The sequence below is a fragment of the Calliphora vicina genome, chromosome 1 (genome assembly GCF_958450345.1).
Source record: "Calliphora vicina chromosome 1, idCalVici1.1, whole genome shotgun sequence".
NCBI lineage: Eukaryota > Metazoa > Arthropoda > Insecta > Diptera > Calliphoridae > Calliphora > Calliphora vicina.
In genome coordinates this window covers 96,185,724-96,205,487 of record NC_088780.1, presented here as the reverse complement: position 1 = coordinate 96,205,487, position 19,764 = coordinate 96,185,724, and the positions used below count along the sequence as shown (strand labels likewise).

Sequence of the window (19,764 nt, the reverse complement as noted above, 5' to 3'; positions counted from 1 at the left end):
AAAATAACAGCCAGTATATATTAAATAATTCAAGATTCTTAAAATTTGGACTGATGCCAATAACTGATACCCAAAATATATGCTAACTAAACTGCTGGAAAGTAAACGTGTCATTCGAAAAAGAGATCAAGAATGTTTGAACAATACTACTTATAAGTTATAACAAACATATTTAGTAAAAGCAGGAGATAGTTTATTTGTTTTCTACCTGTTTTTTTTTTCTTCATTTAATTTAATTACTCAAACAAACTGAGCGAGCAGCAATGTTATCATTTAGATTAATTTGTAAATGTTTTACAAATTGTCATTTAATCATTAAAAATATAGTTAGATAAATAATAGATTAATTATTATCTTATCAAAATGAGGTGTTGGTGTTGCTGGTGGCAGTGGTGTTGCTGCTATAGCACCTCTCATCATATAAATGCCTATGTACAGAGACATGTGTAGAACATGAAAACTTTATAGGGATATCATTTGTTTATTAATGTCTATTTATTTACATACATGTCAAGGGTAAGGAAATATTTATGTATGTATATAAATTTAAAATACATATTGTGATATACATACATAGTTATAAAGGATTTTTTATAATATCTTTGAGGTTTCGTTAATTTTTCATTTTGTTTCATGAGAACTTTGTAACAATTTCTAAAAATAAAAAAAAATAAAAATTATACCACCTCATGTGAACTTTTTCAATAAAGTTCATGTTACTTGGAACCATCATGCACTACTTGACTGATAAGAAGAACAGTTTTTTTAGTTATTTATATTATCAGTATCTATTTTCAAATCCGACCCAGACCTTATGGCTTAGTGTATATTTTTATCTTTAAAAAAAAAACACAAAATAAGAACAAAAATATCTATAAATTATTCTTTACTCTTGTCACAAAGAGCAAATATAATCAAAATCGTGAATTAAGTAACGTGGTCAGGTTTTAAAAGATTTTTGTCATTAATATTTATTTAGTTAATGATTTTTACTTACACCTGAAAATTCATTTCAGCAGTTTCTAAAATTATACAAATATTTAGTGAAAAGAAGACCTCGTAAAAGTACTCCAAGACTAGATACTTAAAAATATCAATAAAGTTTAGGAATTCCCAAAAATTACTGCCCGAGAGGTTATAAGTTATATAAAATTGGAAATTAATTATCTAACTGTTAGCTGCAGGTAGGGCTTTTATCCCGGGACAAATTTCCCGGGAATTTTGCCAATTTTTCACCAGTTTTTCGTTTATAGCTCGGCAATAATAGACCGCTTATTATTGTTATTTATTTGGGGTTTTTCAAATGAACATTTAAAAAAGCATATGGAAAACTGCACGATCTAGAAATAAAGGTGAATAATCTTCAATGCCAAGATTGACCAAGATTCCAGAAAACACTAGTAGAACAAATGCGCCTACTTTTTAGGCCGGCACACCATTTGGTATTTTCAAGTATAGAATTGATTTTGGCCATTTTGTTAACAATGACCGCTTTATAATGAGTGTGTTTTGCAGATGTTGTATTATAAAAATTTACCTTTGAATGCAATAATTTTGAAATTTTCGAAATCAACATAAACTTTTTCTCTTAACTATCCAGTTAAATGTATTGAATTCATTCCTTTCACTAAAAGGCTTAAGAATTTTTTTCAATTCATTTTGAAAATGATTAAAAGCTAAATAAAACTGAATGAAGAAAAAACATTTTAACTCAATATGTAGTAGAGTCAAATTAATTTTTATTCGAAAGACAACCCAAAGGCGATGAAATCTTTAATAGGTACAATGCATCGTCACTGTGAAGTAGTAATAAAAAATAATGAATATCCAACGAAATACTGAGTCACTCGGAGGCTTTGTGTCCCATTGTGATACCCTTAGAAATAGTTTTTTTCTCGTATGCTGAAAATCATAAATGAAAAGAGAATGATTTCCCTCCCAAATTATGATGACTATGTGACTCTTGTGAAAACCGTCAGAACCTACCGGTATGGTACATTCCCATGACAGCCGGTTCTACGCACCGGAATGACCCGAGTTCACACGGCCAAGGGCTGTCAACTCAGCAATCACTGCCGCTACAACAACAACAACCGGTACTTCTAATAAATTTGATTAGGATTATAAGTGCTACATCTCTGAGACAGTCAAGATCATGGAAAAGAGCTCTACCAAGATGTAGTAATCTACGCTCTGTAAGGCCCGGCAGTCACATAAAAGTTATTGTACTAATTCTTCCTCCTCCTCATCTAAACAACTTCTACAATAATTATAACATGGGTAATCAATACGTTCGGACAATTAGTAAGATGCCTAATCGAATTCCTACCAAGACACAAAAGATTCCTGGTCCTATCCTTTGTCAGTGTGGGTGAGCGATTTCAGATTAATCTGATTATAATTCTATTGGGTCACCAAGGAAGTGTGAAAATCCCTTTGCTCAAAATTTATGTCCAGGGATGACCGGTTTTGGTTGCGCATTCATCAGATACTTAATTACCCCGGATGCTCCCATATTAACTCGACGTGATGTATTCTTAGTTTTGCCAGTGAATAAATATAATTGAGGAGACATTTCGATCTAATTTCATTGGAGTTAAGAACCTTGATTGATGCAAGGCTATCCAAGTAGACATGTATAGTCGAATTTTCGAGATTTAGTTCCCGGATTCTTCTCGCGCCTGTATCGATGGCATATATCAGGTATCGGCTAATCAAAGAGGTATCAAAAGTTCCAGTTTCCGACCCCGTTTCTGTCTTTGAGCTATCAGTGTAGATTAAGATCATGTCGTCCCGAAGGACAGAATTAGCGGCCCAATCATCCCTTGTCCCTCGTTTGTTAACCAATGATTGGACTGCCTATCTCCTCCGTCCTACTCTGTGAGTCGCAGAGTAGATTAAGCAGAAATGTATTTGATATACTATATGTATATCAAGGGGGGTTATATTTACTATTTTGTGAATTCATAGAGCCAGTAATTGCAAGACAGGCTAGTCTTTGTACCTTGTTTAGAATAGATAGAATGACTCATAGGTCAAAATAGGTCTTATGACCGCAGTGTAAATACAATGTACAATACCTATATGGTTTAAGAAGATCCCAGTTAGTTTCATTATTATAAATTACTGATATTTCAGCCTTGGAAAATGAAAGTCTTTTGTTCTCTTTTTGATGTCTAAATCAATTAGAGAGGAAATTTTTCTCCCAATTGCAATATTACCTGATGATAAAAACAGCAAAATAAACAATAATACGTTCCCATCACAATTGGATCTCGGTTCCGGAACGACCCGAATCATATTCCGCCAAAGATTGTCAACTCAGCGACAGCTGTACAAACCGAAAGTTTTTTCCCCAGGAAAGAACAATCGGTCACAGTCGAACTGTTACAACAATCAATAATACGAATTTTTTTAAATTCGTTTTTGGTGTGGAAACAAATTTGGATGTTACAAACAACAGCACAAACCCATAATAGCCTCCACACTATGTGGTGTAGAGTATAAAAATATATTTATTTAAATTAATGGAATGCTGATAATTTTTTGCGCATGTTTTGAATTAAATTTATTGTGAATTAAACTCAAATTGAAATAATTCAAAGCTCTGCAAAAATTTATGTAATTATGTGCAGTAGTTTTTAGGTTTAAGGGCTACAAACACTTGATTTTTAATAATATATAGGTACCTATGTATTAATATAATTATAGGTATATTAAATTACTTATTTCCTATATGTACATAGCAATAGTAATAATTATTCACTACACTTTACAGAACAATAACAAAATTGTAATTTAATAACAAAAACATTCCAATACTGCTGCATGGAATTCTTCCCCTAAATTCCCTCACCGCATGATATGAATTTAATCGCAGCGGAATAAGCAGTAGACAATAAATACTAAAAAATTATGCGAATTAAAACATAAAGCTAAAAATAGACATACATTTAAACAAAATTAGCTGAAATAAAAGTTAAATAACAAAGAAATGACTTAAAAGCATATTAAAACAGGTCAAATTAAACCATATACAAAAGAAATAAGTACATTTTTCAATAAGAAAAAAATAAAAACACCAAAAGGCACAAAAACAAACAGCTGAAAACAAAGAAAACCAACAACAACAAACGTTTGTCAGAGAAAAATAAAAAGCAAATACAAAAACATAGAAAACACCGAACGAAAATAATTGTTTAATTTACACATTTTTTAAGAAACAAAATCTGGAATACACAAACGGCACTGGTCGAAAAGAAACGAAAAATGGAAACAGAAAAATAAGTATTAGATGAGACACATGAGGAGAAAATTTTAGGATAATACAAAAAAAATACTTAAATTAAATTAGCACTTATGTGTAAAATTAATTGTGAACAAAAAAACACACAGACCGTTTAGTTGTCTACTCTAAAAAAATAAAAAGTTAAGCAATAAAATGTTAAATAAACTTCACTAGGGGTTAACAAAAATATAGGGGGGATGTCTGGGCTATTAAAATTCTGGAAGGGAGTTGTACAACTGAACAAAGTTATTTAAAAAAATAATAAGAAAATTTACTTATTACGTTGCAGCAACATTTTCATCAATTATAACTTCACTTTTTCGATATATTAGCTTCACGCTCCAATGAAATTTATAATTTTTTTAAGTCTCTATATAAATTTCTGAAATCAAATTGTATTGTTCAATAATTTCTATCGATGCACACACCACCAACGAAAACGCACTTTATTTTGCTTCAAACGTTTTTAACAAACTGCGGTATTTTTCAGCATAAAATCTAAGAACTTTTTTCTCTTTCATTTTTGCTTACTTTTTGTGTAATTTTTCCGTTTGTTTTTTATGCAAATATTTGCAAGTTGAGTACAAAAATAACAAACAACAAAGATCCACCACAAAAGAAATGCAATAACAGCCAAAGATGGATAAAAAATAAACTTTCGTGCATGTATTTGTATAGAGAAATACGAATAACAGACGTAAATGAAGAAAATAAAAAAATAATTATTAAATGAAAGTGTCAAAAAGAAAAATATTGTATATTATTTGTTGCTCTTTGTTTTTTAAAAATGTTCTTTTTCTTCTTGTTTTTATCTGCACCCCCACTGCAGTTATAGTGTTGTTGTTGTTTATAATGTTATGATTTTTTTCATCACTTAATTCTATTTTTTATATTTACTTTTTGTTATTTTACAGATATATAAACAGCTGGCCCACTTTTATCTTTGGCGTTAAAACTATTTTTTTTTACTTTTATAAAATTGTAGATTTGTTACAATTCTATGTACACTTAAAAAAACACACAAAAAAACTATTTTGTCCGTCAATTTACTAATTGGCACGAGTTTTTTTCTACACGGCTTCTTGCCGAAAGAAGAGCAATTGGAAATTATTATCATATGTTTCTTTGCTCTGCTTCTTTTTCTCTGTTTTAACATTGTGCTGCCAGACGTGTGAAGGTTTTTTTTTATCAGAGTGGGGGATAATATTTCAACAGATACAGTGACTGTAAAAAATATAGAATTGTTTTGTTAATATAATTAAGTAATTTTGTTTGCAACAAGAGCTATCTATTATTATTATTTTTTTTCATAAAAATACAGGTAATAGATTAATAAAGTATTATATTTATATGAGATAATTATTCTTTTTTTAAAGTATTTTAAGTGCAGTTTTTGTTAAAAAAAATTGTATATGTTTCAACACAGATATACATTTTTCTATAGCTTTCTGTCCCTCATGTAGTATCAATATATTTGAACTATTCATACAAATTTGAAATTGGAATTGAAATTGAATTCCAGGAATTTTACAGTTAAAAATGTTAAATATTACTATTTATGTTCATATTTAACTAATTGGCTCGCAGCCAAATTAAAGCCGTTGTAAAAATATATAACTTTATTGTTTAAAAACCAACTCACTTACACCAAAACGAAAACTAGTTGATTTTAGAAAATCCAAATTTCGAAAACCAAACCGTTTACACACAAAGCTGTAAAATAATTATTATCTAATTCTATTTCTGAAATTGAACTATATTTTAAGGAATTAACAGTTCTTATAAGGCATTCTGTAAGATATAATTCGTATCATTAATTCATAAAGCTTTTGACGTTGAATCAATTCCTAGGTGAATTAATTCCTATGGAATGATAAATTCCTTCTGAATGAATTCTTATCAATGTTAAATTCACCATGAATTATATTTTTTTTCCTATTCAATCTATTACAAATTGAATTAAATTATTTTTTAACCATTCTATTTGTAACAGATTGAATGAACATTTTGATTTTTAATTAAAAAATATTTTAGTGTTAAGTTCTTGTTAGTTCAGTTAAAAGGCTAACAAATATTTGTTTAATTGGTCCAGTTTATAAACAACTATTTTAAGAACATAAAACTAAAAAATAATTACATATTGGATTAAACAAATACTAAAGTAAATGGAATCATGCAATCCACAATTGTTTCCATTAATGCCTTATCTATTTTATCATTTTCACTTTCCCTGTTAACAATTGAGTAGTCGGAGGAAAAATCACATTCTCTCATTTTTTTTTTTAAATACAAATTATTGAACAATATTTTTTATTTATGCCCTAATTTTGTAATACGAAACGAAACGTTTTTTTCGAATAAATTTGTCATTTTTGAATTTTCATATTTTTCAAAACGTATTTTTCGTTTCTGTATATAAAATTGAATTTTATAAAACAGAGCAAAACGTTCACAAGCGCTTGAAACATCAAAATCAAACGTTGAGAATTTCTTTTCGTTTCAATATATTTTTCATAGATTTTTAAATTTTCAAAGAAAAAATTTTTTTTGAGAATGTGTTTTTTCTTTTTATACATACAAAAACAAAAACAACAAAAATTTGTTTTCCAAATAAATGTAAAAAACAATCAAAAATTTTAAAATTTTTTCAATAAATTTTATTTGTTGGAAAATAAATAAAAATAATTTAATTTATTTGGCAGAAAGTTGACATAAAAACGATGTTTTCAAACTTGGTACCACATCAAAAAATTGACTGGAAACGCAAATATCGTTTCGTTTTATAAAATACCAAATTTTTATTTTTTCGTTCCAAACGGAAACGCAAACGAAAATTCGTTTGAAGATACAAAATGAGGCCATTAATTTTTCTTGGTAGTTTTGTTATGTAATGACAGAAATAGATTTGCACCGTACCAACTTAAATTACTAAAAGTTCACAAATGATAAGATATAATGATGTTATGACAAATAAACCCAAATATAACAATTGGGTTTAAATTTTTATTATGAATATTTTAAAATTTAAATATTCAGTTTAGAAAAGTGTATATATATTTCGTGTTTGCCGAATATATATTGATTTTAATATTAAACTATATCAAATTGAATTAAAACTTTTTACAACCATTCAATTTGTAATAGAAGGAATTAAAAAAATAGAATGATCATTCAAGTGAATTCATTCCTTATAAGAATAAATTCTGTTGTGAATTAATTATATTCAATGTACATCCTTATGAATGAAGCTAAGGAATTATTTACGGTGAATGGTTTTAACGAATGGAAAATTCTAATAATTAAAGCCGAATTATATAATTTGAATGATACATTCAAAAATTACAAGCTGAATTAAAAATATAAGTGAATTAATTCTCAATTGAATTCATTCTTTCACAGCTTTGTTTATGCATAAACTTCATGGTGTTTCTCAGAAATACATTCGCTTATTTATATATTTTTAGAAGATATGTGAAAAACTGCTTTGAATTAAATTAATTTGTTTTTGTATTACACATTATTACAGACATGCAACAAATGACAGTTGTGAAAAAGGTCATTTGGCGCTAACTTCGAATACACATTAACTAATGCACACAAAATAAGCAATGAACACTATTTTGCAAAACAGCACAATTCATATTATGTATTATTAATAATTATTTTTTATATAATAAAGCTTGCTATAATATGTAAATATCTATAATATATATAGTCCCCTTTTACAATGCAGAAATTGAAAGGCAGACATTTTTCTCATTATCTTTTGAACTAACCTAAACCTGTGTAAAACACACTCTACCTCTTCAACCCCTTGCCAAACTTCGTCTGTCTGCCTTTCAATTTCTGCATTGTAAAAGGGGACTATATATATATTATAGATATAGTAATAAATAAAATTTTCATAAAATAATTAGTTTTAAAAACAACTATCATATTGAAATGAAAATTAACTACAACTGAAATAATTTATATATACCCGCACCCTGACACAAATACAACTCTGCTCATTGTTGTGCTTTGTTTCATTAACACAACTTCCGAATACCGTTAGTTTAAATGGCAGCTGGTGTTCGTGTAAACGGAATAAAATTCAATAAAATTAATTTAATTGCGAAAAAGTGCAACTAAATGTATGTAATATTAGAATAATATTAAATAAATGTTATAGTTAGTATGTGTGTATAACCAAATATATTAGCAAATGTGAGTAAATTAATAAGTAACATTGTTAGTACAAAATATAAAAAATCAAGTGTGTATGTTTGTCTACACAGTGGTTTAGAAAGGTTTTTGTTTTTTGGAAATAATTCGGTATTTTGGGAACTATTGGAGATATTGCAACGAAATTTTACAAGGTTTGAGCTAGGGTATTTTCGAGGTTATTTGCAGTTGTTCACCTTCGTAGGCGGAATGGGGGTTAGAAGGCTACCCCTCAAAGTTGGTCACCTCGGTCTCAAGTTTTTTTTCAAATCGCCAAAAATTAATTTATGATCTGAATGAGCTGAAATATCAAATATATATTCTTTAAGAGTCCCATGTCCAAATTTCGCTTATATGGTTATTTCATTTATTTCAAGAGATATTAGGTTTATTTTTAATTTTGCTCGATCGAATTTTACTAAAATATCAATCTTCAAGAGTACGTTACTGCCAGAATGAGTGGCAAAGTCCGAAATATTACGTTTGTCCAATGTTACGCCCCCACGTAAACCTTGGGAGGACTCCACTAAAGAATCTTCAAAAGTCTAGGAATTTGGTACATGACGAGTTTCAATAAAATCTGTCACGCCCACCGCCCACGAAATCCATACATAGATACGATTTGTTTTTGATATTTCGTTTATTATTCGACAAAAAAATGTTTTTTTATGCATAAGTATATAAACCACAGACTTGAGTGAAAATATTAGTTAATTTTTGCTTAACAAACTTGCATGGACTTTACTTTAATTTTTTAAAAAAAATACCATTTTTCTTAAAACTATAAATGCACATTCCATCTTTAAACATTTCTCTACAAAACTGCATCATTTGATTTTTGAAATTGAGTGCTCGAAAAATAGGGTTTTTGACACAAAAATCCCTCTGTGCGACATTGGCATTGTGATGGGTGACTTTAACGCTCAGGTTGGCCCCGAAAATACCAATTTAGAGAGTACAATGGGCAGGAATGGGCTAGGACGATTAACGGAGAATGGAAAAATGTTTCTGGATACAGGACTAATAATCTTGTCATTGGCGGCATATTATTCCCTCATCCAAGAGTTCACAAAATCACTTGTGTATCCCCTGACAGTCGAACGGAAAACCAAATAGACCACATAACTATCAGCAAAAAATGGCGCTGTTTTTTATTAGATGTGCGCAACAAACGAGGTGCCGATATTGCTAGCGATCACCACTTACTGCTTGCCACTGTGCGAATAAAAATAACCGCCATCAAGACGAACAATGCTGTATCACAGAGAAGATTCAATGTGCCAAAGTTGAAGAATCCTGAAATCACAAACCTGTTGCAGTGAAACCCGAAATATTCACTAAGGCAGCAGAGAAACATCTAGGGTTCAAAACTACTACTAGAAAAGAATCTAATCCAGCAGGTGAAGGTCGCACAAAGCGCTGTTAATGCAAGCAAAACAAGCTTGAATAAAGCCAGGCAACAGGAACTATGCAACCGACTTTATTCTGAGGTAAAACGTTGTGCCCGGAGATATAAACGGAAATGCATTAAATGTTCCTTCCGCATTAAATGCTCCTTCCGGATTATATAAAAATTGTATATAGTCCCGAAAATTTTTTTTCTACAAACGAAAAAATATATGGGCCTTTTTGTGGAAAAACTTAAAAAATACGGCAAATATCTCCTCAACTAATAGAGATAACCCACACATGTAAGCGTATCTTCTTACGCACTATTTATATTTTAAATTTCAGCTCATTCGGAACATAAATGGATTTTTTGACGATTTTTGGGGGGCAACGCACTGGCCCCCATTAGCACTAGAAAATACCTCAGCTCCAACCTTGTGAAATTTCGTTACGATATCTCCAATAGTTTCTGAGATACCGAATTATTGTGAGTGAGTGAGTCCTCAATGCACCAAGTCTGACCTGTACAGTTGCTGGTGTATATAAAATTAATAGAACTTCAAGCAGACAATCAACTTCCCCATCATGCAAACAAGCAACAGTTATATACACTTTAACCGCAGATGTGCTTGTCAGTAATGGAAATCGAATATACACCCAAGACATTACATTTACTACTCGCATATTTGTATGTCTAATCTACCTAAATAACGTTGCACTGGTGTGTCAGTATCTAAATACGTTTTACCTTTGAAATCAATATTGATTGGAATTTCATAACACCATGCTTCAATAATGAAACTTCTACTACTTATTTACATTTTCTTCTATTCATTCGGACAAGTAAACTTCATGAAATAACTTTAATAAATCCTACAAACATTGAATTTCAATGAAATGTTTATAAACTTTTCTTCTATGTACAATATAATTTATACAAAGCAGCTGAATAATATTTTTGCTATTCTTGCCCCTTGGACATACCAAATTCTTAAGATAAATTTTAAAAATTATTCAAAATTTGTTTGGAGTTTCACATTATTTTGTAAAAACCTTGAAAATTCTAATCAAGGTAGAAAAAATTTTAATAAAAAGAAATCAACAATTTTTCTGATTAATGAAAAAGTTTTTTGAGTAATTCAAAAGTAAAAATAAAAGCTTCAGAAAAAACTTTAACAAGTTTCAGCTAAGATATTTGTGAAATATTTTGATACGAAGACGGAAGTTAATTGAATTTAATTGCCCACTTAATGGTTCAATGATCTTGGTCAAATCACTTTCGGTTCGCAAGTCAAACTCATACATGAATCCTATATACATATATTTTTGTTTTGATAAAAATCATATTTATAAATTATTGCTGGAATGGGAGTTGGGAGTTTTTTTTTTAATATTCTTGTTCTTAGTTATATGAATAAAGGAAACTAATATTCAAGTTTTTCTGTTTTTGTTCTTTAGTGAAATTTAAAAAGTTTTTAAGTGTCGTTCGTTTTTTTCCTTCAATTTTTGTTTTAACTTTTTCTATACTTTACGTTTTTGTGTTGCGCGTGTTTTCCGTTCGTAATAAAACTATTTCATTTGCCACACAAAAAGAAGCAAAAATGGATGGAAGAATAAAATCAATTGCAATTTGCAGAGTTTTTTTTGTTCATGGTTCTAGTTACTTTTCTTATTCCGTAATACGACAAAATTTCCTGAAAGTATTAACAACTGAGTTGCCAAGGTTTGCTATTACTGTATCCACCGAGAAAAAAAGCACTGCATCAGAATACTTGATCGTGAGACATATAAAAATGAATGTTATGTTTGTGTCAGAATACTTGATGCTCCGAATAATAGCAAGACTTTATGATACTTTGTCAAGTAATTCGGATCAAAACGCGCACCATATTTTCTAAGGGCGGATATCGGATTTTTGAAAAAATGTTGATCATCCGTATTGCGATCAATCAATACCTGTGTTATCTAATTCTTCAAAGCATTTTTAGTCTAGGAATATTTTACTAACTCAATGTGAAGAAATCATAAGAACCGGTGTTCCTTTTCGCTAAGGAATATTTCAATATTTCATATCGTGATTCACAATAAGGTCTAGTAATCCAACCCATACAACAACCGCCCACTCGAAGAGGTTAAAAAATTGGAGAATACAAGTAAATGAAATCAAAAGTAAATCATAACGGTTTGATTTAGGAGAGAAAGTCTGATCACGTTACATACCTAGGTATTCATTTAGATAGACGCCTTACTTGGCGTCAGCACACAGAAGACAGTCTTAAAACCAATTTGGACATACGGAATCCAATTATGAGGAACAGCAAGTAATACCAGTATAGATCTTATACAGAGGGCGAAATCCAAAATTCTTTGAACCTCACGGGAGCTCCATAAGAAATGAGAACATCCACAAAGACTTAGATGTGCCTTTGGTAAAGGACGAATTTAGAAAAACTCGTGAAGCTTATTTGTCAAAATTACAGCAACTCAACTCAAGACAAACTGATTCCAATATTATTAAACAGTATCGGGAGAACTTGTTCGTTGATAGAAAACCTATTTCAGATAGAAGAATGATTCACATGATGTTTCTAAATCCAATAAATAGATAGCATTTTCAAAAGAGCTCCCAACACATCCGGTAGGAAAGCAGTCCGGTTTGCTCAGTACTCGGACTATTTTTTTTTCTTTTTCATTATAATTGTTTAGAAAACATATTTGGTACGAAAAGTTGAAGTCAATGCAGATTTAAAAACATACAAGGCTCAAAAAGTTCCTGATAGGAACGCTGCTAAAATGTATGTGCTGTTTTTCGATAGCGAACGAGCACTTTGAGTGGAAATTTAACATGTGTTTTGTTATTGTAACAAAAAAAAATACATGTAAAACGTCCACTCAAATCACTCGTTCGCTATCGAAAAACAGCACATTAGAGACCAAAAACAGAGCATGGAAATTGAAGTCAAGGTTTATAAAAAAATATATACATTCTGCATAATGGATGACGAACCGTATATTCTGGGTCAATATTTTTATTTAGCTGATGCTCGGGGGAATGTTGAAGAAAAGTTTAGGACCCAAATGCAGAAAATGTTCCCAAAAAGTTCTTGGTATGGCAAGCAATATGCAGTTATTTATACGAGGGAGGCAAATCCTCCAAACTGCCTGGAGCTAAGGCCAGTGGAGAAATATTGTAAATAAAAAAAGGTATTGCAACATCTGGCCTAGCGTTGTCGTGATGGAATATTACGGTTTCATGTCTGGCCGGATATTCTGGGCACTTTTCAGGCAATGCTCGTTTTAAACGAATCACTTGCGTTCAATACAGGTTCCATGTGATGGTCTGGCCAGATTTCTCCCTCGAAACACAGAGCATTACCTTAGTGCCATGGATATTTGACTTTGGTGTCGATTTGGCTGGTTGGCCGGGATTTACATACGATCTCAACGCATCGAACATCATTTCGAACATGCAAAATCATCTTTCAAGGTCTCTCAACTACAATTCATATAGTACCCAATTTCCTAGCTTTTAGATCAATCCTGCTGCTCGCAAACGTTTTGAAATTGCTGCTTGAGTAGGTCCTACTGATCTTTATGGAGTAATACCTCCAATTCTTGGTCTTCAAACTTTTTTGGCTGACCTGGGCCACCTTTGTCTTCCGTGTCAAAATCACCACTTCTGTACCGAACAAACCATCTCTCGCATGTTGAAACTGATGGAACACATTCACCATAAGCTTAGGTGAGCAATCGGTGTGCTTCAGCGACACTTTTTCCCACAAAAAAATTGTTTACATTATAATGTTCAATAACGAAATGAGAATAAATGACAGATATGTACTAACCATTTCATATGAACACTTTGAAAAACTTTGAATATTTTAGGAATTCAAATTTACAATCACTGATAAACTAAATCGATGGAGACTTAATTTATAACTTAGTCGACTTTTATTTTTATAGGCTTATGGATAATAACACTTTCCTGAGATTGTGCACTCTCAGGTTGAAATGACATATGCTTATATCCGGAACGGATATGGGTCATTTAACCGCACCTCTATTCAATCTTACCTCTTCCTCACCTTTACTTCCTAACATCAACACAATTCACAGCATTAAGGTTATTCTTGGGTAACATTAAATATCTGGAGAATTACAGGTTTGGAAGAACCGAATGAATTAGTTGCAATTTTTACAGTTTTAATCAAAAATAACATTCAGATTTTAAATGTACTTGAAATGTGGTGGTAAAAAGCATTTTAAATTGAGCTTGGAACCTAAATATAGTTTATTTAGTTGTGTTGGTCTAATATCCAATACCTCCAGTAACTAATGTAAAAATCCTGACTTAAAAGAAGTTTTCTTAATCAGAAGAATAACGAAATCTATTGTCTATAACTCACCGTAGCACTCTCTACTGGCTTTGCTAAAAGCTTTTCTTGTAAAATTGCAAAATTCTTAACTCCCATTTTAGGATATGCGATGAGGGAGCCTTGGCAATCATAAAATTTTTTCCAACAAAAGAAACATGTTATTGTAGCTAAGGCGGCTTTTGCAAGAAATAAGAATTTTTTGCAGTTGTTAATGTTCAAAGTTTTGCCATTGATGCAGCTATTAAACGGCAATGAAAATAAAATTGCAAACATTTCATTCCAACGCGTTGTATAAAATGACACCTTCTTTGTAAGGATTTTCAAGAAATATAGAAATTTTCAGATTTTCCTCCTTTTTAATAAGGCATAAAAACGAGGTGTGAGTTTTTTTGAGTTTTTTTTTATCAACCTCCCACACATGAGTAATGATGTGTGGAAATTTATGTATTTGGCAAACTTTTTCAAATAAAAACCAATGAAAATTAGTTCTTGAAGGTATTGAGTATAAGACTGGTAAATACTTTGCAACTTTTATACAAGTACTGCAATCGTACATGTAGAGAGGCAAATAAAATATGGAATAATGAAAATTTATGATGAAATAAATGATGTTTGATTGGATGATATAAATAAATAAAACGAAAACGACATCAATATTATAACAATAAACTATTAAATTTGGTAACGGAAAGAAATACGCTTGATTAACTTCTCTAATATAATTTCCCCAGCCACCAAATAAATAAAATCCTCCTGCAAACAGGTATTTGTCTGTGGCTGAGTATGAAGAATGTTGAAATATTTGTCATTCATGTAGGAGTATTCCATTATGTATTTTTCTTTTAATATTTCTACCATTTTCATTTCTTCCTTGTCAATAACCTTTATTATACTTACTTTATTTTCGTTCATTCATTCATTTATTCATTTATTTGTTCATTTGTTTGTTTGTCTTTTGTTTATTATACACTTATCGTTACGTTCATCTTTTATTCGGAACGATATTATTAAATATCCTTACAATTGCAAGTGTGTACATACATTCGTACATACAAACAATGTATGTGGATTTGTAATTTCCTTTTATTTCTTATTCATTGCTCTGTATGTCCCAGCAGTTTTAGAAGTAGCTAATATAACCTTATAACACATTTGTGCTCTTTGTAGTAAAGATAGAAGTCAATTGGTTACTTTATACATCTCAGGTAAACTAGCGTGAAGTCAATTGTTACTTGAGTGTCTCTAAGTAATCTAGAGTGTAGTCAATTTTCAACTACACTTACTGCTTTTATACAAATTGTATTGAAATAATTCTCAGGCAGTTTATTTTCTTTTTGTTTGAGTATACTTACATTCCAGGTAACCTAGCGTGAAGTCAATTGTTACTTGAGTGTCTCTAAGTAATCTAGAGTGTAGTCGCTTTAAATGTTAATTTTGTACTTCACCTTAGAAAGTAGTTATTTCACCTACTAGAAGTAATCTATTGGAGAGTTGTGGCAGGAGGGTTTGTTTACTATAACTCGGTTATTGGACCGTCTAGGAAATGTCTTTTAACTGACTATTTGAGGTTAAATAGCTTCCGCTTAGCACCAGTACATTAGAGTGTCCCTTAGAATTAAATGTTTGAAATGTTGAAACGGTACCTGCTGAATAAAATATTACCACTAATTTTATTTAGCTTATTCTAACAAGGGCAACCCGTGCCGCTTGTTGCTCAAAATTTTGAGGTCCATTTTCAAGAGGAAAATATGCAATTTTTTCAGTTTTTGTAAAAATGTTGCCATTAAAAAATTACTTTTGCAATTTAATTTAAAAGAATCGAAATGTGTACGTAATTGTCGTTCTAATGAGATATAAAAGACAAAAATTGGTTAAAAATATTAAAAATTTGTCTAAGACCATCAGAACAAGAAATCTAGGAACAAAATTAACATATTTTGAGAAATATTAAAATAAAAGCTAATTTTTACTTAAAATATATTCATATTTACTTGTATATGAGTTTTTGTCTTACAATAACAGCACAAAATAATAATTAACCCTTAAGAGCACTTGGAGTCAAAATGACTGTGTTTTTCGTGATTTTAAAAGTTCAGGTTAATTTTGACCGCAAGTGCTATTAAGGGTTAATTTCCATTTTTGTGCTGTTATTGTAAATACTAGACTTCATTTTATATTTTTCTTAAGTTTCATCAAATCGGTCCAAAAATATATAAAATTTCGCTATCTTTCCATTAGAAATTCCAAATATTGAATAATTTTACCTTTGACCTTCACGATTTAAGGGTTAACGTTTTCCGATTTTAAGAAAACTTGCAGACTATATTTAAAATTACCTGGACTATAATATTCTGAACAGAATTTACTTAAAATTAATAACAATAAGGAAATTGGTCTCATTCGCCAAAATATGGCCAAAAAATTAGTTTTTCTCGAAAATTGCAAAATTTATATCGCATTTACGGAGAAACTATAGGAGGTATTTACATACTTTTTTCACATTTTTATTCCCTATTATGTTGCCAATAAATCCCCATGTGATGATCCAAAAATTCTAAAATTTGTTTAACAAAATTTTTAAAAATTTGAAAATGGAATTTTGAAACTGCCGTTAAAAAAATTATTTTTTTTGGTCATACCTGCGAATAGGTTAACGGTTTCCTACTAAGACAAAAACTCATATACAAGTAAATATGGATATATTTTAAGTAAAACTGAGCTTTTATTTTAATATTTCTCAAAATATGTTAATTTTGTTCCTACATTTCTTGATCTAGTGGCCTGAGACACATTAATGGCCTGGCGAATTTTTAATAACTTTAACATTTTTTAACCAATATTTGTCTTTTATATCTCATTAGAACGACAATTACGTACACATTTCGATTCTTTTAAATTAAATTGCAAAAGTAATTTTTTAATGGCAAAATTTTTACAAAAATGATATAATTGCATATTTCCCCCCTGAAAATGCACCTCAAAACTTTGAGCGACGAGCGGCAGGGGTTGCAATCATGATAGAAAGACAAAATTTCATATTTAACTTAGTTTTTTATACCATATAGAAAAACGAGGGTGCCCGTTCCAAAATTCCAAATATACTAATGATCAGCTTCCAAAATAACTAATTTTGTAGCTGATCAAGTAACCAGTTAGGTGGCTAGTAAGGTAACTGACTCTATGTAACCGCTATGTTAATCCCATGAGTTGACTATTTTGGACTAGCTATCACCCTTAATGATGGATATAACCACTACCCCAGGATAGTCAACCAGAACTGCTGGGCATGATTAGGTACCAAGTGAGATTGTATGTCAAAAGCATCGTAATAATAATAAAAGTCTTTAATGAATAACAATTGCCTGTTGTGTCACGACTAGACATATTGGTAATAATGTTGGAATATTAAAAAGCGCCAATAAAGCCATTTCTATTGATTATTTATATTTATCAGACTCTTTAGACGTATTAAGTATGAAGGTGTTTTAATAAATAACATAAAAGGAGTTGAAGGAATATTTTTGGAAGTATTTTGTTTGTTTTATTTTTTGGTTCTCGCTGGAGATACAGCAGACATTGTCTTATTATTTGATTTTATATAAAATACTAGCTTTTAACCCGCTACTTCGTTAGCTAATCAATCAATGAAAGTTCAACAAATGTGGGAATTTTCAAGTCAAAATAGTTTAATCAAAGTTTATTGTAGTAGATAAAAAAACTGAAAGTCGTATTAAAAGTAATATTAAGTCCTTTTTATATAAAATTCCAATTACCCAACATATATGTTAAATTTAATGTTGATGAAAAAGAATAAATATCATCAGTAGAAAAAAAATTAAACATATAGACATTTGCCGAATCCAGAAACGTATGTAATTAATTGTATGTCCGTAAGATCATTACTTTAAAAAATAAAAATGATCACCTAGTGTACTTTGGGATTCGTAAGATCGCTAAAAAACATAGGAGTTAATTTAACTTGATTAATGTTCCCCCTCTTCACTTACTTTACTTGCGATCTATCTTGATCAATTTGGTACCTTAAGAAAAAGGAAAGATGAAGTAAAATCTCCCTTTATTTGATCTAGGATATGTCATTTGATTTCTTTGATTCCTGACTCTCCGAGAAACTGTACATCAACTAACATAAATGCTTCAAGAAAATTCTATACTTCCTACTATAAGTGAACATGGACACATATGTATATCCCCTTCAATTTGTGTTGCTGTCGGGTACGATCGACCTCGAAAGAACCAGTGGTACGATCATGAGTGTCGCGATGCCACTGCAGAGAGTATGAAAACAAACAAAACATTTCGCAAACGTTTGCAAAATGTGCAAAACAAATCAAAATTTTTATATTGTATTGTACATGAGCAAAAACAAAACAAAAACTTTTCAAGTGACAAAGAGAGAAAACGAAACGATTGGCTTTTCCTTGACTTATGAAATCCAATGTAATTATTTGTTTAATCGATAAAGAATTTACTTCTAAATCGAATATAAAACCGATAACACGAGACCATTGCATTTTTTATGTCGTTTTTAAAACCGATTTCGACTAAGATTGGATTCTATGACACCTAGTGAGAAACCCCGAGACCCCGAGACCCCGAGAGAAACGTATTTTTTATTCGTTTTGTTTTTTTTTGTACTGTGTTTTCTATTATAATGAGTAAATCATTTATCAAACGTTTGTTAAACGTTTTTTATCAGAATGTTTCAATATTGTTCTTACTCTTTTCTTTTCTAGCTGCGTACGTTTGTATTAATGTACAGTTTGCGCTCATGAGCAAAAACAATACAAAACAAAATGGGACAATCATTCTCATTCTCATTGTTTATGTTTGGTTTTTGTTTTACTCACTGAAAAGAACAAAACAAAACGATAGCAAACGTTTCGATTTGTTTATTTCCGTACTCTGTTTTGTTGTTGTATCAGACATATGATTTGTTGTATTTTGTGTGACTCGTCTCTATGTATAATTCTGTATGGCAGAGAACCTCCAGTCAACTGCTACGCAAGACGAAAGGAATGCTGCGACCCAGTTGTATAGGAAGAGGAGAAAGAATTAGCGTCTCCTGTTCAGACGGAAGAAACAATAAAGACGTGAGTGTGAAGGACTTGAGATGCACTACGACAGGAATGAAACCCGGAAATTCTTTCAAAAAAAAGGCGTCAGTCTGAAGGATTTAAATGTAGAGATGCCAATGGGATGCACAAGTGACACTGAGGCAGGTGATGAAGTCAACAATACCGCAAATGAAAATTCCGCACCCGAAACTTTAATAAACGACGACGGCATCGACATACCAGCTATAGCCCAGTTGAAGAATAATAAAGCCGCTGGCGCCGATGGCTTGCCCGGTGAGCTGATTAAAACCGGAGGCGAAGAGTTGGTGAGCCGTAAGCAACAAATCTTGTACAAAATATGCTCTCAAGAATACATGCCAGATGAATGGAACCTCAGGAGACACACAAGAAAGGAGACCCTACCCTTTGCAAC

The 19,764-nt window shown here is 30.8% G+C and overlaps 1 protein-coding gene across 5 annotated transcripts in view; it reads right to left on the bottom strand.

Annotated features, from left to right (window-relative positions):
- The window catches only part of LOC135963368 (phosphoribosyl pyrophosphate synthase-associated protein 2), a 33,075-nt gene extending 27,692 nt beyond the window's left edge, over window positions 1-5,383 (bottom strand). For 2 of the 5 annotated variants that reach the window (XM_065515187.1, XM_065515191.1), the window contains exon 1: window positions 4,564-4,718. In XM_065515187.1, coding sequence (XP_065371259.1) covers window positions 4,564-4,589 — 26 coding nt within the window. In that variant the 5' untranslated portion in view covers window positions 4,590-4,718. Of the gene's footprint in view, window positions 1-4,563; window positions 4,720-5,185 lie in introns of those variants that run through there. The other 3 variants (XM_065515192.1, XM_065515189.1, XM_065515190.1) reach the window with 3 other exon arrangements.
- Window positions 5,384-19,764: the final 14,381 nt, after the last annotated feature.